The sequence below is a fragment of the Mustelus asterias genome, chromosome 8 (assembly GCF_964213995.1).
Source record: "Mustelus asterias chromosome 8, sMusAst1.hap1.1, whole genome shotgun sequence".
Classification (NCBI taxonomy): Eukaryota; Metazoa; Chordata; class Chondrichthyes; order Carcharhiniformes; family Triakidae; genus Mustelus; species Mustelus asterias.
This window is the reverse complement of record NC_135808.1, coordinates 109,523,320-109,547,461: the sequence shown is the minus strand read 5'-3', so window position 1 is coordinate 109,547,461 and position 24,142 is coordinate 109,523,320. Positions and strand designations below refer to the sequence as shown.

Below are 24,142 nucleotides of genomic sequence, written 5' to 3'. Positions count from 1 at the left end.
GAGTGCTGAAGTTTGAGGATGGAGGTTGCAGCATCCACTCCACTTTGAGCTGACTGGTCTGGAAATCAAGTAGTTTCTGGACTTGACCTTGGTTGCAGTTGTTTTTAGGTGTTAACACCGCTACCTCACAGCCCCAGGGACCCGGGTTCGATTCCCAGCTTGAGTCACTATCTGTGCGGAGCCTGTACATTCTCCCCGTGTCTGCATGGGTTTCACACAGGTGCTCTGGTTTCCTCCCACAGTCCGAAAGACGTGCTGGTTAGGTGCATTGGCCGTGCTAAATTCTCCCTCAGTGTAACCCGAACAGGCGCCTGAGTGTGACGACTAGGTGATTTTCACAGTAACTTCATTGCAGTGTTAATGTAAGCCTACTTGTGACACTAATAAATGAAATAAACTGTGGGGAATGTTCGCTAGGGAAATGAGATGCCTGATTAGCGAGTGTAAGAAACAGCGCAAACCCATTAATGGTTGCAGCCACTTTTATGTTTTAACAGTGACACACATCAAAACAGGTCAGGCTTTGAAATCGCCGAGTGAGTTAAATTCTGGCTGGTGAAATTTGAGACAAAACTGGAACATTTGGAGAAAGTCTCGCAAACTAAACCATCCAGAATGGATGAAAAGCCAGAGGATGTGTGAGAGCAGCAAGGCTCAGCCAGCGCTCCCTCCCCACACTGCTCCCACGTGTTATCAACCCGGGGATTTATAAAGAGACCAGATTGAAGAGCCGGGGAGTATCAGAGACCCGGTACCGACAGGGGGATCAGAGACCCGGTACCGACAGGGGGATCAGATACCCCGGTACCGACAGGGATCAGAGACCCGGTACCGACAGGGGGATCAGAGTCCCGGTACCGACAGGGGGATCAGAGACCCGGTACCGACAGGGGGATCAGAGTCCCGGTACCGACAGGGGGGGATCAGAGTCCCGGTACCGACAGGGATCAGAGACCCGGTACCGACAGGGGGGGATCAGAGACCCGGTACCGACAGGGGGATCAGATACCCCGGTACCGACAGGGATCAGAGTCCCGGTACCGACAGGGGGATCAGAGACCCGGTACCGACAGGGGGATCAGAGACCCGGTACCGACAGGGATCAGAGTCCCGGTACCGACAGGGGGATCAGAGACCCGGTACCGACAGGGGGATCAGAGACCCGGTACCGACAGGGATCAGAGACCCGGTACCGACAGGGGGATCAGAGTCCCGGTACCGACAGGGATCAGAGACCCGGTACCGACAGGGGGGGATCAGAGACCCGGTACCGACAGGGATCAGAGTCCCGGTACCGACAGGGGGATCAGAGACCCGGTACCGACAGGGGGATCAGAGTCCCGGTACCGACAGGGGGGGGGGATCAGAGACCCGGTACCGACAGGGGGATCAGAGACCCGGTACCGACAGGGGGATCAGAGACCCGGTACCGACAGGCGGATCAGAGACCCGGTACCGACAGGGATCAGAGACCCGGTACCGACAGGGGGGGGATCAGAGACCCGGTACCGACAGGGATCAGAGACCCGGTACCGACAGGGATCAGAGACCCGGTACCGACAGGGATCAGAGACCCGGTACCGACAGGGATCAGAGTCCCGGTACCGACAGGGATCAGAGACCCGGTACCGACAGGGATCAGAGACCCGGTACCGGTGGTGGGGGATCAGGCTCCCGGGGTCGGTGTGTGCGCGGATGGAGCCGGTTACCGGGAGCCCAGCTCCTCTCCCGGACACCGGGACGGTATCCTGGCGGAATGTGTCGCTGGTGAACGGGACCGGGGACGGGGACGGGGAGGCTCCGTTCCTGACCGATGCCTGGCTGGTTCCGCTGCTCTTCGCTCTGATCATGTTGCTCGGGCTGCTCGGGAACGGGCTGGTGATTTATGTGATCAGCAAACACCGGCAAATGAGAACAGCAACAAACTTCTACATCGGTAAGAACCGGGAGAGAGAGAGAGAGGGAATGGACAGAGAGAGAGAGAGAGAGAGAATGGTCAGAGAGAGAGAGAATGGCCAGAGAGAGAGAGAGAGAGGGAATGGTCAGAGAGAGAGAGAATGGCCAGAGAGAGAGAGAGAGAGGGAATGGTCAGAGAGAGAGGGAATGGTCAGAGAGAGAGAGAGAGAGAATGGTCAGAGAGAGAGAGAGAGAGGGAATGGTCAGAGAGAGAGAGAGAATGGTCAGAGAGAGAGAGAGAGAGGGAATGGTCAGAGAGAGAGAGGGAATGGTCAGAGAGAGAGAGAGAGGGAATGGTCAGAGAGAGAGAGAGAGAGGGAATGGTCAGAGAGAGAGGGAATGGTCAGAGAGAGAGAGAGAGAGAATGGTCAGAGAGAGAGAGAGGGAATGGTCAGAGAGAGAGGGAATGGTCAGAGAGAGAGAGAGAGAGAATGGTCAGAGAGAGAGAGAGAGAGGGAATGGTCAGAGAGAGAGGGAATGGTCAGAGAGAGAGAGAGAGAGAATGGTCAGAGAGAGAGAGAGAGGGAATGGTCAGAGAGAGAGGGAATGGTCAGAGAGAGAGAGAGGGAATGGTCAGAGAGAGAGGGAATGGTCAGAGAGAGAGAGAGAGAGGGAATGGTCAGAGAGAGAGAGAGAGAGGGAATGGTCAGAGAGAGAGAGAGAGGGAACGGTCAGAGAGAGAGAGAGAGAATGGTCAGAGAGAGAGAGAGAGAGGGAATGGTCAGAGAGAGAGGGAATGGTCAGAGAGAGAGAGAGAGAATGGTCAGAGAGAGAGAGAGAGGGAATGGTCAGAGAGAGAGGGAATGGTCATAGAGAGAGAGAGAGAGAATGGTCAGAGAGAGAGAGAGAGAGGGAATGGTCAGAGAGAGAGGGAATGGTCAGAGAGAGAGAGAGAGAATGGTCAGAGAGAGAGAGAGAGGGAATGGTCAGAGAGAGAGGGAATGGTCAGAGAGAGAGAGAGAGGGAATGGTCAGAGAGAGAGGGAATGGTCAGAGAGAGAGAGAGAGGGAATGGTCAGAGAGAGAGAGGGAATGGTCAGAGAGAGAGAGGGAATGGTCAGAGAGAGAGAGAGAGAATGGTCAGAGAGAGAGGGAATGGTCAGAGAGAGAGAGAGAGAGGGAATGGTCATAGAGAGAGAGAGAGGGAATGGTCAGAGAGAGAGAGAGAATGGTCAGAGAGAAAGGGAATGGTCAGGTAGAGAGAGAGTGAATGGTCAGAGACCGAGGGAATGGTCAAAGAGGGAGGGAATGGTCAGAGAGAGAGGGAATGGGCAGAGAGAGGGAATGGTCTGTGAGAGAGAGAGAATGGCCAGTGAGAGAGGGAATGGTCAGAGAGAGAGAGAATGGTCGGAGAGAGGGGGATTGGTCAGTGAGAGAGAGGGAATGGTCAGTGAGAGTGGGAATGGGCAGAGAGCAAGAATGGTCAGTGAGAGAGAGAGAGTGGTCAGTGAGAGCAGGAATAGTCAGAGAAAGAGAGAATGGTCAGAGATCGGGGCAATGGTCAGTGAGAGAGAGAATGGTCAGAGAGAGAGGGAATGGTCAGCAAGAGAGGGAATGGTCAGAGAGAGAGAGAATTGTCAGAGAGGGAGGGAATGGTCAGAGAGGGAGGGAATGGTGAGAGAGAGAGGGAATGGTCGGAGAGAGAGAGAGAGAGAATGGTCAGAGAGAGAAAGAATGGTCGGAGAGAGAGAGAGAGAGAGAATGGTCAGAGAGAGAGGGAACAGTCAGAGGGAGAGGGGATAGTCAGAGAAAGGGAATGGTCAGGGAGAGAGAGAGAATGGTCAGAGAGAAAGGGAATGGTCAGGTAGCGAGAGCGTGAATGGTCAGAGACGGAGGGAATGGTCAGAGAGAAAGGGAATGGTCAGAGAGGGGCAATGGTCAGAGAGAGAGAGGGAATGGTCAGAGAGAGAGAGAGAGAGGATGGTCAGAGAGAGAGAGAGAGGGAATGGTCAGAGAGAGAGAGAAATGGAATGGTCAGAGAGAGAGAGAGAATGGTCGGAGCGAGAGAGAATGGTCAGAGAGGGAGGGAATGGTCAGAGAGAGAGGGAATGGTCAGAGAGGGAGGTAATGGTCAGAGAGAGAGAGAGAGGGAATGGTCAGAGAGAGAGAGAGAATGGTCAGAGAGAGAGAGAATGGTCAGAGAGGGAGGGAATGGTCAGAGAGAGAGGGAATGGTCAGAGAGGGAGGGAATGGTCAGAGAGAGAGAGAGAGGGAATGGTCAGAGAGAGAGAGGCAATGGTCAGTGAGAGAGGGAGAATGGTCAGAGAGAGAGAGGGAATGATCAGATAGAGAGGGAATGGTCAGAGGGAGAGGGAATGGTCAGAGAGACGGAATGGTCAGAGAGAGAGAGGGAGAATGCTCAGAGAGAGAGAGAGAGAGGGAATGGTCAGAGAGAGGGAATGGTCAGAGAGAGAGAGAGAAAGAGAATGGTCAGAGAGAGAGAGAGAGAGGGAATGGTAAGAGAGAGAGAGAGAGAGAGAATGGTCAGAGAGAGAGAGTGTGAATGGTCAGAGAGAGAGGGAATGGTCAAAGAGAGAGAGAATGGTTAGAGAGAATGGGAATGGGCAGAGAGAGAAAATGGTCAGAGAGAGAGAGAATGGTCAGAGAGAGAGAGGGAATGGTCAGAGAGAGAGAGAGAGATGGAATGGTCAGAGAGAGAGAGTGTGAATGGTCAGAGAGAGAGGGAATGGTCAAAGAGAGAGAGAATGGTTAGAGAGAATGGGAATGGGCAGAGAGAGAGGGAATGGTCAGAGAGAGAGAGAGAATGGTCAGAGAGAGAGAGGGGGAATGGTCAGAGAAGGAGGGAATGGTCAGAGAGAGAGGCTTTGGTCAGAGAGAGAGAGAATGGTCAGGGAGAGAGAGAGAATGGTCATAAAGGCGGGAATGGTCAGAGAGAGAGGGAATGGTCAGAGAGAGAGGGAATGGTGAGAGAGAGAGGGAATGGTCAGAGAGAGGGAATGGTCGGAGAGAGAGAATTGTCAGAGAGGGAGGTAATGGTCAGAGAGAGAGGGAATGGTCAGAGAGAGAAAGAATGGTCGGAGAGAGAAAGAATGGTCGGAGAGAGAGAGAGAATGGTCAGAGATAGAGGGAACAGTCAGAGGGAGAGGGAATAGTCAGAGAAAGGGAATGGTCAGGGAGAGAGAGGGAATGGTCAGGTAGCGAGAGCGTGAATGGTCAGAGACGGAGGGAATGGTCAGAGAAAAGTGGAATGGTCAGAGAGAGGGGCAATGGTCAGTGAGAGAGAGAGAATGGTCAGAGAGAGAGAGAATGGTCAGAGGGAGAGGGAATGGTCAGAGAGAGGGAATGGTCAGAGAGAGAGAGAGAGGGAGAATGGTCAGAGAGAGAGAGAGAGAGAGGGAATGGTCAGAGAGAGAGAAGCAATGGTCAGTGAGAGAGGGAGAATGGTCAGAGAGAGAGAGGGAATGATGAGATAGAGAGGGAATGGTCAGAGGGAGAGGGAATGGTCAGAGAGAGAGAGAGAGGGAATGGTCAGAGAGAGGGAATGGTCAGTGAGAGAGAGAGAGGGAGAATGGTCAGAGAGAGAGAGAGAGAGGGAATGGTCAGAGAGAGGGAATGGTCAGAGAGAGAGAGAGAGAAAGAGAATGGTCAGAGAGAGAGAGTGAGAGGAAATGGTCAGAGAGAGAGAGAGAGAGGATGGTCAGAGAGAGAGAGTGTGAATGGTCAGAGAGAGAGGGAATGGTCAAAGAGAGAGAATGGTTAGAGAGAATGGGAATGGGCAGAGAGAGAGGGAATGGTCAGAGAGAGTGTGAATGGTCAGAGAGAGAGGGAATGGTCAAAGAGAGAGAATGGTTAGAGAGAATGGGAATGGTCAGAGGGAGAGGGAATGGTCAGAGAGAGAGAGAGAGGGAATGGTCAGAGAGAGGGAATGGTCAGTGAGAGAGAGAGAGGGAGAATGGTCAGAGAGAGAGAGAGAGAGGGAATGGTCAGAGAGAGGGAATGGTCAGAGAGAGAGAGAGAGAAAGAGAATGGTCAGAGAGAGAGAGTGAGAGGAAATGGTCAGAGAGAGAGAGAGAGAGGATGGTCAGAGAGAGAGAGTGTGAATGGTCAGAGAGAGAGGGAATGGTCAAAGAGAGAGAATGGTTAGAGAGAATGGGAATGGGCAGAGAGAGAGGGAATGGTCAGAGAGAGAGAGAATGGTCAGAGAGAGAGAGGGAATGGTCAGAGAGAGAGAGAGAGAGGGAATGGTCAGAGAGAGAGAGAGAATGGTCAGAGAGAGAGAGAGGGAATGGTCAGAGAGACAGAGGGAATGGTCAGAGAGAGGGAGAGAGAGAGAGAGAATGGTCAGAGAGAGAGAGGGGGAATGGTCAGAGTGGGAGGGAATGGTCAGAGAGAGAGGCTTTGGTCAGAGAGAGAGAGAATGGTCAGGGAGAGAGAGAATGGTCAGAAAGGGAGGGAATGGTCAGAGAGAGAGAGAGAATGGTCATAAAGGCGGGAATGGTCAGAGAGAGAGGGAATGGTGAGAGAGAGAGGGAATGGTGAGAGAGAGGGAATGGTCAGAGAGAGAGGGAATGATCAGAGAGAGAGGGAATGGTCAGAGAAAGAGAGAGAATGGTCAGAGAGAAAGGGAATGGTCAGGGAGAGAGAGAGAATGGTCAGAGAGGGAGGGAATGGTCAGAGAGAGAGATGAAATGGTCAGAGAGAGAGAGAATTGTCAGAGAGAGAGAGAGAGAGGGAATGGTCAGAGAGAGTTGGAATGGGCAGAGAGAGGGAATGGTCAGAGAGAGAGAGAATGGTCAGAGAGAGGGGCAATGGTCAGAGAGGGAGAGAGAAAGAGAATGGTCAGAGTGAGAGAAAGAATGGTCAGAGAGAGAGAGGGAATGGTGAGAGAGAGAGGGAATGGTCAGAGAGAGAGAGAATTGTCAGAGAGGGAGGGAATGGTCAGAGAGAGAGGGAATGGTCAGAGAGAGAAAGAATGGTCGGAGGGAGAGAGAGAGAGAATGGTCAGAGAGAGAAAGAATGGTCGGAGAGAGAGAGAGAGAGAATACTCAGAGAGAGAGGGAACAGTCAGAGGGAGAGGGAATAGTCAGAGAAAGGGAATGGTCAGGGAGAGAGAGAGAGAATGGTCAGAGAGAAAGGGAATGGTCAGGTAGCGAGAGCGTGAATGGTCAGAGACGGAGGGAATGGTCAGAGAGAAAGGGAATGGTCAGAGAGAGAGAGAGAGGGAGAATGGTCAGAGAGAGAGAGAGAGGGAATGGTCAGAGAGAGGGAATGGTCAGAGAGAGAGAGAGAAAGAGAATGTTCAGAGAGAGAGAGAGAGAGGGAATGGTCAGAGAGAGAGCGAGAGAGAGGATGGTCAGAGAGAGAGAGTGGGAATGGTCAAAGAGAGAGAATGGTTAGAGAGAATGGGAATGGGCAGAGAGAGAGGGAATGGTCAGAGAGAGAGAGGGAATGGTCGGAGAGAGAGAGAGAATGGCCAGAGAGAGAGAGGGAATGGTCAGAGAGAGAGAGAGGGGGAATGGTCCGAGAGAGAGAGAGAGAGGATGGTCAGAGAGAGAGAGAGTGTGAATGGTCAGAGAGAGAGGGAATGGTCAAAGAGAGAGAGAATGGTTAGAGAGAATGGGAATGGGCAGAGAGAGAGGGAATGGTCAGAGAGAGAGAGGGAATGGTCAGAGAGAGAGAGAATGGTCAGAGAGAGAGAGGGAATGGTCAGAGAGACAGTGGGAATGGTCAGAGATAGGGGCAATGGTCAGAGAGAGGGAGAGAGAGAGAGAGAATGGTCAGAGAGAGGAGGAATGGTCAGAGAGGGAGGTAATGGTCAGAGAGAGAGGCTTTGGTCAGAGAGAGAGAGAGAATGGTCAGGGAGAGAGAGAATGGTCAGAAAGGGAGGGAATGGTCAGAGAGAGGGAGAGAATGGTCATAAAGGCGGGAATGGTCAGAGAGAGAGGGAATGGTGAGAGAGAGAGGGAATGGTGAGAGAGAGAGGGAATGGTCAGAGAGAGAGGGAATGATCAGAGAGAGAGGGAATGGTCAGAGAAAGAGAGAGAATGGTCAGAGAGAAAGGGAATGGTCAGGGAGAGAGAGAGAATGGTCAGAGAGAGAGAGGGAATGGTCAGAGAGAGAGAGAGAGATGGAATGGTCAGAGAGAGAGAGTGTGAATGGTCAGAGAGAGAGGGAATGGTCAGAGAGAGAGGGAATAGTGAGAGAGAGAGGGAATGGTCAGAGAGAGAGAGGCAATGGTCAGAGAGAGAGAATGGTCAGAGAGGGAAAGAATGGTCAGAGAGAGAGGGAATGGTCAGAGAGAGAGAGAGAATGGTCAGAGAGAGAAAGAATGGTCGGAGAGAGAGAGAGAGAGAATGGTCAGAGAGAGAGGGAATGGTCAGAGGGAGAGGGAATAGTCAGAGAGAGAGGGAATGGTCAGGGAGAGATAGAGAATGGTCAGAGAGAAAGGGAATGGTCAGGTAGCGAGAGAGTGAATGGTCAGAGACGGAGGGAATGGTCAGAGAGCAAGGGAATGGTCAGAGAGAGGGAATGGTCAGAGAGAGAGCGAGAGAGGGAATTGCCAGAGAGGGAGAGAGAATGGTCAGAGAGAGAGGAAATGCTCAGAGAGGGAGGGAATGATCAGAGAGAGAGGGAATGGTCAGAGAGAGAGAGAGAATGGTCAGAGAGGGAAGGAATGGTCAGAGAGAGAGAGAGAGAGAGTGGGAATGGAGGGATACAAAAGAATGGTCTAGTTTGGACCAGGGAGCGGTGCGGGCTTGGAGGGCCGAAGGGCTGTATTGTTCTTTGTTCTTTGTTCTAGAATGGTCTGAGAGAGAGAGAGAGAGGGAATGGTCGGAAAGAGAGGGACTGGTCGGAGAGGGAGGGAATTGTCAGTGAGAGAGGGAATGGTCAGAGAGAGAGAGAGGGAATGGTCAGAGAGAGGGGCAACGGTCAGTGAGAGAGAGAGAATGGTCAGAGAGAGAGAGAATGGTCAGAGAGGGAGGGAATGGTCAGAGAGAGAGGGAATGGTCAGAGAGGGAGGGAATGGTCAGAGAGAGAGAGAGGGAATGGTCAGAGAGAGAGGCAATGGTCAGTGAGAGAGAGAGAATGGTCAGAGAGAGAGAGGGAATGGTCAGATAGAGAGGGAATGGTCAGAGGGAGAGGGAATGGTCAGAGAGAGAGAGAGAGGGAATGGCCAGAGAGAGGGAATGGTCAGAGAGAGAGAGAGAGAAAATGGTCAGAGAGAGAGAGAGAGAGAGGGAATGGTCAGAGAGGGTGGGAATGGTCAGAGAGAGGGAATGGTCAGAGAGAGAGGGAATGGTCAGAGAGAGAGAATGGTCAGAGAGAGAGAGGGAATGGTCAGAAGGAGAGGGAATGGTCAGAGAGAGAGAGAGAGGGAATGGTCAGAGAGGGGGAATGGTCAGAGAGAGAGGGAGAATGGTCAGAGAGAGAGAGAGAGGGAATGGTCAGAGAGAGGGAATGGTCAGAGAGAGAGAGAGAGAATGGTCAGAGAGAGAGAGTGAGAGAGAGGGAATGATCAGAGAGAGAGAGAGAGAGGATGGTCAGAGAGAGAGAGAGAGTGAGTGGGAATGGTCAGAGAGAGAGGGAATGGTCAAAGAGAGAGAGGGAATGGTCAGAGAGAGAGGGAATGGTCAAAGAGAGAGAGAATGGTTAGAGAGAGAGGGAATGGTCAGGGAGAGAGAGTGAATGGTCAGAGAGAGAGGAAATGCTCAGAGAGGGAGAGGGAATGGTCAGAGAGAGAGAGAGGGAATGGTCAGAGAGAGGGAGAGAATTGTCATAGAGGGAGGGAATGGTCAGAGAGAGAGAGGGAATGGTCAGAGAGAGAGTGAATGGTCAGGGAGGGAGGGAATGGTCAGAGAGGGAGAGAGAATGGTCAGAGAGAGTGGGAATGGGCAGAGAGAGGGAATGGTCAGTGAGAGAGGGAATGGTCAGAGAGAGAGAGAGAATGGTCAGAGGAGAGGGAATGCTCAGAGAGGGAGGGAATGGTCATAGAGAGAGAGAGAGAGAGAATGGTAAGAGAGAGAGAGAATAGTCAGAGAGAGAGGGAATAGTCAGAGAGATAGGGAATGATGAGAGAGACAGAGAGAGAGAGAGAGGGAGGGAATGGTCAGAGAGAGAGGGAATGGTCAGAGAGAGAGAGAGAGAGAATCGTCAGAGAGAAAGGGAATGGTCAGGGAGAGAGAGAGAATTGTCAGAGAGGGAGGGAATGGTCAGAGAGAGAGAGTGGGAATGGAGGGATACAAAAGAATGGTCTAATTTGGACCAGGGAGCGGCGCGGGCTTGGAGGGCCAAAGGACCTGTTCCTGTGCCGTATTGTTCTTTGTTCTTTGTTCTAGAATGGTCAGAGAGAGAGAGAGAGGGAATGGTCAGAAAGAGAGGGAATGGTCAGAGAGGGAGGGAATGGTCAGTGAGAGAGGGAATGGTCAGAGAGAGAGAGGGGAATGGTCAGAGAGGGAGAGAGAATGGTCAGAGAGGGAGGGAATGGTCAGAGAGGGAGGGAATGGTGAGAGAGAGAGAGAGAGAATGGTCAGGGAGGGAGAATGGTCAGAGAGGGAGGGAATGGTCAGAGGGAGAGGGAATGGTCAGAGAGATAGAGAGAATGGTCATAGAGGGAGGGAATGGTCAGGGAGAGAGGGAATGGTCAGAGAGAGAGAGAGTGAATGGTCAGAGAGAGAGAGAGGGAATGGTCAGTGAGAGAGGGAATGGTCAGTGAGAGAGAGAATGGTTAGAGAGAGTGGGAATGGGCAGAGAGAGGGAATGGTCAGAGAGAGAGAGGGAATGGTCAGAGAGAGGGAGAGAATGGTCATAGAGGGAGGGAATGGTCAGAGAGAGAGAGGGAATGGTCAGAGAGAGAGAGAGTGAATGGTCAGAGGGGGAGGGAATGGTCAGAGAGGGAGAGAGAATGGCCAGAGAGAGTGGGAATGGGCAGAGAGAGGGAATGGTCAGTGAGAGAGGGAATGGTCAGAGAGAGAGAGAGAATGGTCAGAGAGAGAGGGAATGCTCAGAGAGAGAGGGAATGGTCATAGAGAGAAAGAGAGAGAGAGAGGGAATGTTAAGAGAGAGAGAGAGAATAGTCAGAGGGAGAGGGAATAGTCAGAGAGAGAGGGAATGATGAGAGAGAGAGAGAGAGAGGGAGGGAATGGTCAGAGAGAGAGAGAGGGAATGGTCAGAGATAGAGAGAGGGAGGGAATGGTCAGAGGGAGAGAGTGAATGGTCGGAGAGATAGAGAGAGGTCATAGAGGGAAGGAATGGTTAGAGAGAGGGAATGGTCAGAGAGGGAGAGAATGGTCAGAGAGAGTGGGAATGGTCAGAGAGAGAGAGAGGGAATGGTCAGAGAGGGAGAGAATGGTCAGAGAGAGAGAGAGAGAGAGAATGGTCAGAGAGAGAGAGAGAGGGAATGGTCAGAGAGGGAGGGAATGGTCAGAGAGAGAGAGAGAGAATGGTCAGAGGGAGAGGGAATAGTCAGAGAGAGAGGGAATGGTCAGAGAGAGAGAGGGAATGGTCAGAGAGAGAGAGAGAGGGAATGGTCGGAGAGAGAGAGGGAATGGTCGGAGAGAGAGAGAGAATGGTCAGAGAGAGAGAGAATGGTCAGAGAGAGAGAGGGAATGGTCAGAGAGAGAGGGAATGGTCGGAGAGAGAGAGAATGGTCAGAGAGGGAGCGAATGGTCGGAGAGAGAGAGAGAATGGTCAGAGAGGGAGGGAATGGTCAGAGAGAGAGAGAGAGGGAATGGTCAGAGTGAGAGAGAATGGTCTGAGAGAGAGGGAATGGTCAGATAGAGAGGGAATGGTCTGAGAGAGAGAGAGAAAGGGAGAGAGAGTGAGAATGGTCATAGAGAGATAACGGTCAGAGAGAGGGAATGGTCAGAATTTCAGAGCGAGACGGAATGGTCAGAGAGACAGAATGGTCAGAGAGAGAGAGAGAGGGAATGGTCAGAGAGAGAGAGAGAATGATCAGAGAGAAAGAGAGAGAGAGAGGAAATGGTCAGAGAGAGAGATAGAGAGAATGGTCAGAGAGAGTGGGAATGGGCAGAGAGAGGGAATGGTCAGAGAGGAGAGAGAATGGTCAGAGAGGGAATGGTCGGGAGAGAGAGAGAGAATGGTCAGAGAGGAGGGAATGGTCAGAGAGAGAGAGGAAATGGTCAGAGAGACAGAGAGAGAATGGTCAGAGAGGGAGGGAATGGTCAGAGAGAGTGGGAATGGGCAGAGAGAGAGAGAGGGAATGGTCAGAGAGAGGGAGAGAGTGGACATAGAGGGAGGGAATGGTCAGAGAGAGAGAGGGAATGGTCAGAGAGAGAGTGAATGGTCAGTGAGAGAGGGAATGGACAAAGAGGGAGAGAGAATGGTCAGAGAGAGTGGGAATGGGCAGAGAGAGGGAATGGTCAGTGAGAGAGGGAATGATCAGAAAGAGAGAGAGGGAATGGTAAGAGAGAGAGAGAAAGAATAGTCAGAGGGAGAGGGAATAGTCAGAGAGAGAGGGAATGGTGAGAGAGAGAGAGGGAGGGAATGGTCAGAGAGAGAGAGAGAATGGTCAGAGAGGGAGGGAATGGTCAGAGAGAGCGAGAGAGTGGGAATTGAGGGATACAAAAGAATGGTCTAGTTTGGACCAGGGTGCGGCGCGGGCTTGGAGGGCCGAAGGGCCTGTTCCTGTGCTGTATTGGTCTTTGTTCTTTGTTCTAGAATGGTCTGAGAGAGAGGGAGAGAGGGAATGGTCAGAAAGAGAGGGAATGGTCAGTGAGAGAGGGAATGGTCAGAGAGTGAGAGAGAATGGTCAGAGAGGGAGGGAATGGTCAGTGAGAGAGGGAATGGTCAGAGAGTGAGAGAGAGAATGGTCAGAGAGGGAGAGAGAATGGTCAGAGAGAGAGGGAATGGTCAGAGAGGGAGGGAATGGTCAGAGAGAGAGAGAGGGAGGGAATGGTCAGAGAGGGAGGGAATGGTCAGAGAGAGAGTGTTCACGCAAGGGGACATGAATATAGCTGAGGAGGACACTGGGTTGCAAGGGAGTAGAATAGACAGTATTACAGTTGATAAGGAGGATGTGCAGGATATTCTGGAGGGTCTGAAAATAGATAAATCCCCTGGTCCGGATGGGATTTATCCAAGGATTCTCTGGGAGGCAAGAGAAGTGATTGCAGAGCCTCTGGCTCTGATCTTCAGGTCGTCGTTGGCCTCTGGTATAGTACCAGAAGATTGGAGGTTAGCGAATGTTGTCCCATTGTTTAAGAAGGGGAACAGAGACTTCCCCGGGAATTATAGACCGGTGAGTCTCACTTCTGTTGTCGGCAAGATGTTGGAAAAAATTATAAGGGATAGGATTTATAGTTATTTGGAGAGTAATGAATTGATAGGTGATAGTCAGCATGGTTTTGTGGCAGGTAGGTCGTGCCTTACTAACCTTATTGAGTTTTTTGAGAAAGTGACCAAGGAGGTGGATGGGGGCAAGGCAGTGGACGTGGTATATATGGATTTTAGTAAGGCGTTTGATAAGGTTCACCATGGTAGGCTTCTGCAGAAAATGCAGATGTATGGGATTGGGGGTGATCTAGGAAATTGGATCAGGAATTGGCTAGCGGATAGGAAACAGAGGGTGGTGGTTGATAGTAAATATTCATCATGGAGTGCGGTTACAAGTGGTGTACCTCAGGGATCTGTTTTGGGGCCACTGCTGTTTGTAATATTTATTAATGATCTGGATGAGGGTATAGTTGGGTGGATTAGCAAATTTGCTGATGACACCAAAGTCGGTGGTGTGGTAGACAGTGAGGAAGGGTGTCGTAGTTTGCAGGAAGACTTAGACAGGTTGCAAAGTTGGGCCGAGAGGTGGCGGATGGAGTTTAATGCGGAGAAGTGTGAGGTAATTCACTTTGGTAGGAATAACAGATGTGTTGAGTATAGGGCTAACGGGAGGACTTTGAATAGTGTGGAGGAGCAGAGGGATCTAGGTGTATGTGTGCATAGATCCCTGAAAGTTGGGAATCAAGTAGATAAGGTTGTTAAGAAGGCATATGGTGTCTTGGCGTTTATTGGTAGGGGGATTGAATTTAGGAGTCGTAGCGTTATGTTGCAACTGTACACAACTCTGGTGCGGCCGCACTTGGAGTACTGTGTGCAGTTCTGGTCCCCACATTACAGGAAGGATGTGGAGGCTTTGGAGAGGGTGCAGAGGAGGTTTACCAGGATGTTGCCTGGTATGGAGGGGAGATCCTATGAGGAGAGGCTGAGGGATTTGGGATTGTTTTCGCTGGAAAGGCGGCGGCTAAGAGGGGATCTTATTGAAACATATAAGATGATTAGAGGTTTAGATAGGGTGGATAGTGATAGCCTTTTTCCTCTGATGGAGAAATCCAGCACGAGGGGGCATGGCTTTAAATTGAGGGGGGGTAGTTATAGAACCGATGTCAGGGGTAGGTTCTTTACCCAGAGGGTGGTGAGGGATTGGAATGCCCTGCCAGCATCAGTAGTAAATGCGCCTAGTTTGGGGGCGTTTAAGAGATCCGTAGATAGGTTCATGGACGAAAAGAAATTGGTTTAGGTTGGAGGGTCACAGTTTTTTTTTTTAACTGGTCGGTGCAACATCGTGGGCCGAAGGGCCTGTTCTGCGCTGTAATGTTCTATGTTCTATGTTCTAGAGGGAGGGAATGGTCAGAGAGAGAGGGAATGGTCAGAGAGAGAGAGAGGGAATGGTCAGAGTGAGGGGGAATGGTCAGAGAGAGAGAGAATGGTTAGAGAGAGTGGGAATGGGCAGAGGGAGGGAATGGTCAGAGAGAGAGAGAATGGTCAGAGAGAGAGGGAATGCTCAGAGAGGGAGGGAATGGTCAGAGAGAGAGAGAGGGAATGGTAAGAGAGAGAGAGAGAGAATAGTCAGAGGGAGAGGGAATAGTCAGAGAGAGAGGGAATGGTGAGAGAGGGAGGGAGGGAATGGTCAGAGAGAGAGAGAGAATGGTCAGAGAGGGAGGGAATGGTCAGAGAGAGAGAGAGAATGGTCATAGAGGGAGGGAATGGTCAGAGAGAGAGAGAGAGGGAATGGTCAGAGAGAGAGAGAATGGTCAGAGAGAGGGAATGGTCAGATAGAGAGAGAGAAAGGGAGAGTGGGAATGGTCATAGGGAGAGATAACAGTCAGAGAGAGGGAATGGTCAGAATTACAGAGAGAGAGGGAATGGTCAGAGAGAGAGAGAATGTTCAGAGAGAGAGGGAATGGTCAGAGAGAGAGACGGAATGGTCAAAGAGAAGGGGAAATGGTTCGAGAGAGAGAGAGAGAGAGAGAATGGTCAGGGGAGAGAGAGGGAATGGTCAGAGGGAGAGTGGGAATAGTCAGAGAGAGCGAGAAAGAGAGGGAGAGAGGGAATGGTGAGAGAGCGAGCGGGAGAGAGAGAGAATAGCCAGAGAGAAAGAGAGAGGGAATGATCAGAGAGAATGCAGGGTCAGAGAGATTGAGAGAGAGAGAGGCATGGTCAGAGAGAGAGAGAGGGAATGGTTAGAGAGTGGAGAGAGGGAATGGTCAGAGAGAGGGAATGATCAGAGAGAGGAGGAAAGCTGTTACCTCGAGTGAGCATGTTTGATCGCATTTAAAATTGAATGAAATCTAATGAAGATGAACAGTTACCATGGAATCGATTTAAATCGTGAGGAAAATAAAAAATTGAATAATTGGGAAAGGAGTTTACAGGTGAAATGGGGAAGTATCTATTTGAGATATCAGAGAAAGCAAGGAGAGGGGAGTGGTTGAAAGGCTGTTTGAAGGTTTCTCGCTGGAAGGGAGCAAAGAGAGAGCGGACGGTATTATATATGTTGTTAAAAGGTGACTGCAAGATCAAGGACATTCCCAGTGCCCTGTGCTTGTGTTTATACCTGGACTTTTTTCAGCCGCTTCTTTGTAAGATTATACATTGAACTGCCTTACCCAATTAAACTGTATTAACACACAGAGTGTACACCTTTCACCGTGTGTGCTGTAAGCTTTATATTTAACTTCCAAATCTTGTCGGCTTTTACTGAGGTGGAGGACATCAATTCAATATTAAAAATAATGATTTAGATTTACTCTGATGAATGCTGCGCCTTTGCTGCAGAATTGGGCATTTGAATCGTGTTCCTTTAACAGTCAAGGTAAATGCAAAGCTTTCTTGTCCGCCCCCTCATCAGCTTTAGCCCTCGAAAACAATCCAGTTCGCTTGTAAAACAAACATTTAACCACAGCCTCTCTTTCCGATCAAAAAAGTTCGAAGCTCCCCACGTCTACAATTCTTGTCCAATAGACAGGATGTGAGACCATTGTGGCTTCGCCCACACCCCAGGTTCAAAGGGCCAATTCTTGGCTGCTCTGTGCAAATCATGCAATAAGAAGAAAACATTCAAACTTATTCAACATCCGTGTAGTTCAGGTGCTGCCACATGTAAAAGCGACTGATTTAATCAACAATATTTGGAGGCTTGGAAAGAATAGTGTCTGGGATTGAACTAATATTTATCATAGAAACTAGAAGCAGGAAGAGGCCATTCGGCCCCTCGAGTTTGCTCCGCCATTCATTTTGATCATGGCTGACCATCAAATTCAATATCCATTTGTTTAAATTGATGACACCCCGTCTTCGGGCACTAAGCGTATTCTTCGAGTATTTGTGAAACCCATGAGTGTGTTCAACAGATATGAAGCGCAAAGAAAGGAAATATATTTCCTGTAAGAGTCATAGAATCCCTACAGTGCAGAAGGAGGCCATTCGGCCCACCGAGTCTGCACCGACCACAATCCCACCCAGGCCCTATTCCCGTTACCCCGCATATTTACCCTGCTAATCCCCTGACACCAGGGTCAATTTAGCATGGCCAATCAACCTAGCCCGCACATCTTTGGAGTGTGGGAGGAAACCGGAGCACCCGGAGGAAACCCTTGCAGACACGGGGAGAATGTGCAAACTCCACATTCAGCCTCTGATCTTCGGGTAAGCGTTCTCCAAGGCGGCCTTCACGACACAGGACAGCGCAGAGTCGCTGAGCAGAAACTGATAGCCAAGTTCCGCACACATGAGGACGGCCTAAACCGGGATGTTGGGTTTATGTCACACTATCAGTAACCCCCACAGCTTGCCTTCTGGACTTGCAGAATCTCACTGGCTGTCCTGTCTGGAGACAATACACATCTCTTTAACCTGTGCTTAATGCTCCCTCCACTCACATTGTCTGTATCTTTAAGACCTGGTTGGCTGTAGAGATTCGCATTCTAATCAGTATTCTGTAACTTGATTTTGTGTCTCTGTGCCCTGTTTGAGAGCAGATTTCCACTCCATCTGACGAAGGAGCAGCGCTCCGAAAGCTAATGGTATTTGCTACCAAATAAACCTGTTGGACTTTAACCTGGTGTTGTTAAAACTCTTACTGTGTAAACTCCACACAGACAGTGACCTGAGGCTAGAATTGAACCCAGCTCCCTGGCGCTGTGAGACAGCAGTGCTAACCACTGTGCCACCAACGTAAGCTAACCATTTTTACATCGAGGAGTTTTCATTCAGCTCTGAACTGGGACAATGCCCTCCACAAACATTGGGCAGAATCTTCTGTTATTTTTCAAAGTGTCGATCTCAGCGGGAAAACCAGAGAGGATCCTGCTGGTGTTGTCAGTGAGCACAATCGCCGTGTCTTCAGCCACTTTAATGAGTCGACTCTCACGAGTTTCACGCCGTGTTTGCGACAGCCTGCACCTGATTTGCTTGCCTGAGCTTCACTGGATTTCAGCAATGCGGGGGGTTGGGAGGGCACCTTTTAAATGTCTCTCTGGCACTTGTTCCCAGTCCAATCAGGGGGGCATGGTAGCCTGGAAGACAGCCCCACCGTTCCCGGAGGGAGACCTGATAAAGATGCTGGATGGAGTGGAACAGAGACACATTCTCATACGGGCAAAAAGCCTGCCAGCTGCTTGGGAGGCAGTGGCCTCGGGTGAGCGCCAACTCGCTACGTAAGAGGAGGGGATCCAGTGCAGGAAAAGTGCAGCCGGGGTAAGTCATTTATCTCCATGGACTCATTAACGCACCCATCACATTTCCACATGCAGCTCACTCACAGCCAGTTCAGGGGTCGAAGCACTCGCCCTGCTGCTGCATGCCCCCTTATCCCCCGTGTGGATCTTCTTCTCCTCACATCCACTTACCCCAACTCCCCTTCCACGCATGCCAGGCATCTTTACCATCTGACCCAGCGCACATCCTGTCTCATTGCAGGATGAGCTCGAGTGCCTTCAGCATGAGTGGCACAGCCTGCTGGAGTGATGCCCAAGCTGAAGACCCTCACTCTGAGGAAAGAGACCTTGAACTGGCCAGCGAGGAGCAGGACTCATACCTGTGCTAAAGGTGAGGCCGGGGCGGAGGGGGGGGGGGGGGGGGGGGGGATGTGGGGGGAGGGGGGGGGGAGGCGGGGGGGTGCAAGAGACAAAGTGAGAACCGTCAACACAGCCAACCATGGCGCAAGCCTCTCATGAGTTTAGTTTCTGCTACTCTAATGCCCCTGCCATGCACTAATGCCATCTCGCTTTCCTTGCAGGTCAATCAGTTGATCACCCTGGACTAGTCTCTCGCTCACCTGGACATGACGGTTCTGAGCAGCTCCGAGGGAAATCTCTTGGAGAATAGCATAGAAGAGGTGTCACAGCTGTCACCCGCACCCGCCACCACTGCAGATACTCACATCCAATTGGTTCTGAGTCTCTCACTGGTGGGCACTTCAGAGCTGAAGATCGACAGCAGGTGAAGGCAGGGAATTCTCAGGGAACCGGCACTCTGAAGGACGCCAGAATCTACAGCTCTGCTGAGCCTCTTGCCGATGATGTGCCCCTGGGTCCGGTTATCCCACAGCTGCTGGAACCTCAAGGGTAGAGTCGCGAATATCAGGAAGGGATTGTCAGCATTGCTCCTCGGCCTGCAAGGCGGACTGGAGGAATCCCAGCCCATTCTGTCCAAGGAGATGGTGCCATCACTCTGAGGCAACCAGGCCAACACTGCATGGGTGGTGTCCGCAGTTTAGACCTTGGCTCAGGACGTGGACTCCATGTTGGGGGATGTGCACTCCATGGTACAGGTCGTGGCACTCCATGGATGAGGGTATGAGATGCATGGGGCTGGGCTTCAACTGTATGGTGCAGGCACTGGTGGGAATCCATGAGTGTCAGGCCCTGACGATGACGAAGTTTCTGGATCTCCCTCCAGCTGCCCCTCTATTCTAGGGATGAGCCCAGTGACCCCCAGGCACCCACAGGAATGAGGACCATTGGGTGCAAAACCCGGGGCCTTTCAACCAGAAGACTCTGGGGGTGTCCAGCCTATCTGACTCCCCCTTCCTGTGACTGATGCTCCTCCCGCTCCGCCCACTGAGGAGGGCAGTGCCACAACACTCGTGTTGCCCGAAGGCAGAGCCGGACCCTCACGTCACGGCCATCCAGGGGATGCCCGTCAAGGTCATCCCAGGTAATAGAGTGTGGCAGTCCACAGGCCGCATCATTTTCAGCTGTGGGTCCTGGGGAGACACCGAGATATAGCAATAGGATGAGAAAGACGAAGAAGTTATGGTCTCAAGGTGGGAACGGGTGAGTTTAGGCATAGGTAGATATTAACCACCCACCTTAGCACCACTTAATCTATTAAAACTCATGTTATGCACCCTTGAAGCTTACCCCCCTCTCCTCGATCTCATTTCATTGCAGCATGCGCAACCAACCCCTGCGCTTAGAATGAAAGTGCCTCAATCTCATAGAATCATAGAATTCCTACAATGCAGAAGGAGGCCATTTGGCCCATTGAGTCTGCACCAACTACAATCCCACCCAGGCCCTATCCCGTAACTCCTCATATTCACCCTGCTAATCCCCCTAACACTAAGGGTCAATTTAGCATGGTCAATCAACCTAACCTGCACATCTTTGGACAGTGGGAGGAAACTGGAGCTCCCGGAGGAAACCCACACGGACACAGGGAGAATGTGCAAACTCTACACAGATAGTCACCCGAGGCTGGAATTGAACCCGGGTCCCTGGCGCTGTGAGGCATCAGTGCGAACCACTGTGCCACCATGGTAAGCTGACCAGTTTTACATCGAGGAGTTTTCACTCAGCTCCTAATTGGAATAATGCCCTCCACAAACATCGGGCAGAATCTTCTGATATTTTTCAAAGTGTCGGTCTCAGCGGGAAAACCAGAGAGGATCCCGCTGGTGTTGTCAGTGAGCACAATCGCCGTGTCTTCAGCCACTTTAGTGAGTCGATTCTCACGGGTTTCACGCCGTGTTTGCGACAGCCTGCACCTGATTTGCTTGCCTGAGTTTCACTGGATTTCAGCAATGCGGGGGGTTGGGAGTTTGCTGGCCTCAGCTTCATCATATAGCACTTGTACCCAGTCCAATCAGGGGGGATGGCAGCCTGGAAGACAGCCCCACCGTTCTCGGAGGGAGACCTGACCAAGATGCTGGATGGCGTGGAGCAGAGAGTCATCCTCCACTCTCGTACGGGCAAATGCCCCGCCAGCTGGCATGGGAGGCAGTGGCGGCCCAAGTGAACTCGGGCAGCCCGAGTGAGCGCCAACTCACTACATAAGAGGACGGGGATCCGGTGAAGGAAAAAGCTAAATGAGCTTCTTCGTGCAGCCGGGGTAAGTCATTTATCTCCATGGACCCATTAATGCACCCATCACATTTCCACATGCAGCTCACTCACAGCCACCTCAGGGGTCCCAGCACTCGTCCTGCTGCTTAACCCCCAGTGGATCTTCTCCTCACATCCCCCCACCCCAACTCTCCTGCCATGCATGCCAGGTATCTTTACCATCTGATCCAGCGGACATCCTGCCTACACTCTGCCCGTCTGTCTCATTGCAGGACGAGCTTGAGTGCCTTCAGCATGAGTGGCACAGCCTGCTGGAGTGATGCCCAAGCCCAAGACCCTCACTCTGTTTGAGGAAAGAGACCTTGAGCTGGCCAGTGAGGAGCAGGACTCATACCTGTGCTGAAGGTGAGGGGGCGGGGGGGGGGGGGGGGGGGGGCGGCGGAGGGTGGTACGGGGGCAAGAGACAAAATGAGAACCCTCAACACATCGAGCCATGGCCCAAGCCTCACGTGAGTTTGGTTCCTGCCCCTGTCAAGCACCAATGCCATCTCGCTTTCCTTGCAGGTCAATCAGTTGATCACCCCAGACTAGCCTCTCGCCCACCTGGACATGACGGTTCTGAGCAGCTCCGAGGGAAATATCTTGGAGAATAGCATAGAAGAGGTGTCACAGCTGTCACCCGCACCCGCCACCACTGCAGATACTCACATCCAATTGGTTCTGAGTCTCTCACTGGTGGGCACCTCAGAGCTGAAGATCGACAGCAGGCGAAGGCAGGGAATTCTCAGGGAACCGGCACTCTGAAGGACGCCAGAATCTACAGCTCTGCTGAGCCTCTTGCCGATGATGTGCCCCTGGGTCCGGTTATCCCACAGCTGCTGGAACCTCAAAGGTAGAGTCGCGAATATCAGGAAGGGATTGTCAGCATCGCTCCTCGGCCTGCAAGGCGGACTGGAGGCATCCCAGCCCATTCTGTCCAAGGAGATGGTGCCATCACTCTGAGGCAACCAGGCCAACACTGCAAGGGTGGTGTCCGCAGTGGAGACCTTGGCTCAGGACGTGGACTCCATGTTGGGGGATGTGCACTCCATGGATGAGGGTATGAGATGCATGGGGCTGGGCTTCAACTGTATGGTGCAAGTACTGGCGGGAATCCACGAGTGTCAGGGCCCAAGGATGATGGGGATCTCCCTCCAGCTGCCCCTCTATTCCAGGGATGAGCCCAGTGGCCTCCAGGCACCCACAGGAATGAGGACCATTGCGTGCAGAGCTCGGGGCCTTTCACCCAGAAGACCCTGGGGGTGTCCAGCCTATCTGACTCCCCCCCCCTTCCTGTGACTGATGCTCCTCCAGCTCCGCCCACCAAGGAGGGCAGCACCACAACACTCATGTTACCCGAAAGCAGGGCCAGGCCCTCACGTCTTGGCCATCCCGGGGATGCCCGCCAAGGTCATCCCAGGCAATAGAGTGTGGCAGTCCACAGGCCGCATCATCCTCAGCTGGGGGTCCTGGGGAGACACCGAGATGTAGCAATAGGATGAGGAAGATGAAGAAATTATAGTCACAAGTGGGAACGGGTGAATTTAGGCACAAGTAGATATTAACCACCCACATTTGCACCATTTAATCTATTAAAACTCATGTTATGCACCCTTAAAGCTCACCCCCCCTCTCCCCGATCTCATTTCATTGCAGCATGCACAACCAACTCCTGCGCTTGGAATGAAAGTGCCTCAATCTCATAGAATTATAGAATCCTTACAGTGCAGAAGGAGGCCATTTGGCCCAATGAGTCTGCACCAACTACAATCCCACCCAGGCCCTATCCCGTAACTCCTCATATTCACCCTGCTAATCCCCCTAACACTAAGGGTCAATTTAACATGGTCAATCAACCTAACCTGCACATCTTTGGACTGTGGGCAGAAACCAGAGCACCCGGAGGAAACCCACGCAGACACGGGGTGAATATGTAAACTCCACTCAGACAGTGACCCGAGGCCGGAATTGAACCCTGGTGCTGTGACGCAGCAGTGCCAACCACTGTGCCACCGTGCCACCCTCAGAGAAGATGGCAGCTCAATGGTTGTTCCCCCCCTCATACTGTAACAACACGGTCATACTGATATATTTCTGGTCACGGGCACACTCTTCTTCCACCCCCCTGCTCAACCTAGGCCAATGCATAGTGGGTTGCCTCGCATCTGAGGAGGTACCCTTTGGCCTTAAGGAGCCATTCCTCCAGCTGCTGTTCTGTCTTGAAGACAGCCAAATTTTGAGGGCACCTGAGACAGGAAAGAGATAGAGAATCTGGCGAACAGGTGCGATGACTATCATCTCCCTCAATGTCAACAAAACAAAGGAGATAGGAAGTGCAGTGGAGGACATGTCTCTGTTTACATTAACGGGGACAAAGTAGAAATGGTTGAGAGCTTCAAGTTTCTAGGCGTCCAGATCACCAACAAGTCATCCTGGTCCCTACATGCCGCTTCTGTAGTAAAGAATGCCCACCAACGCCTCTACTTCTTCAGGAGGCTAAAGAAGTTTGGCATCTCCGCTACAACTCTCACTAACATTTACAGATGCACCATAGAAAGTATCCTCTCTGGTTGTATCACAGCTTGGTATGGCTCCTGCCCTGCCCAAGACTACAAAGGGTGAACGAAGCCCTGTCCATCACACAGCAAACCAGCCTCCCATCCATTGACTCTACACTTCCTACTGCTTTGGAAAAGCAGCCAGCATAATTAAGGATTCCGCACACCCTGACACACTCTCTTCCACCTTCTTCCATCGGGAAAAAGATACAAAAGTCTGAGGTCACGTACCAACTGACTCAAGAACAGCTTCTTCCCTGCTGCCATCAGACTTTTGAATGAACCTACTTTGCATTACGTTGATCTTTCTCTACACCCCAGCTATGACTGTAACACTATATTCTGCACTCTCTCGTTTCCTTCTCTATGTTTTGTCTGTATAGCGCGCAAGAAACAATACTTTTCACTGTACGTTAATACATGTGACAATAATAAATCAAATCAAATCTATCGCGGACACTTCCCGGGAAGTGGGCACACAGCTGCATGATGTGCTTGATGCTGTTGCAGTCGACCTGCACATTGAGGGAGTGGAATCCCTTGTGGTTCTTGAAGGGCACCCCATCCTGCCATGGGGAATGCAGAGCCATGTATGTGCAGTCAATGATACCCTCCCTATACATGGGTATCATGGGACAGGCCAGCCATGTGGGTGAAGCCCAAGGCCTGGCATCTTGGCCAGCCTGGTCATGGTCAAAGTTTATGCAGCTATGTGCTCTTGCAAAGAGCAGTCACCTCCCTTATGCACTTATGTGCAGCAGATTGGGAGATGCTACATAGGACCCCATGCAGCTCTGAAATGTGCTGCTATCGTAAAAGTTCAGTACAGCTGTAATACTCAGGGACACAGGCAATGGCTGACCTCCCAGCCCTATGGTGCCAACACCTTCATGACCCGGCACAGGTAACCCACCGTCCCTTGGGAAAGAAGCCAGCACTGGTTCTCCATCATCTGGAGGTATGTTGTCATCATTTGGTACACCCGTGTCTGGCAGTGTCTCCTCCGAGCCACCTCAATGTGGGCTCTGCCCCAGTAACTCAGTAAGCTCTG

General features: G+C 51.6%; 1 protein-coding gene across 1 annotated transcript in view; it reads left to right on the top strand.

The window, feature by feature from the left end:
* Positions 1-564: 564 nt before the first annotated feature.
* Positions 565-24,142, top strand: part of kiss1ra (KISS1 receptor a) — a 45,194-nt gene continuing 21,616 nt past the window's right edge. Inside the window, exon 1 of the mRNA XM_078219419.1 lies at positions 565-1,936. Coding sequence (XP_078075545.1) covers positions 1,696-1,936 — 241 coding nt within the window. The 5' untranslated portion in view covers positions 565-1,695. The remainder of the gene's footprint in view (positions 1,937-24,142) is intronic.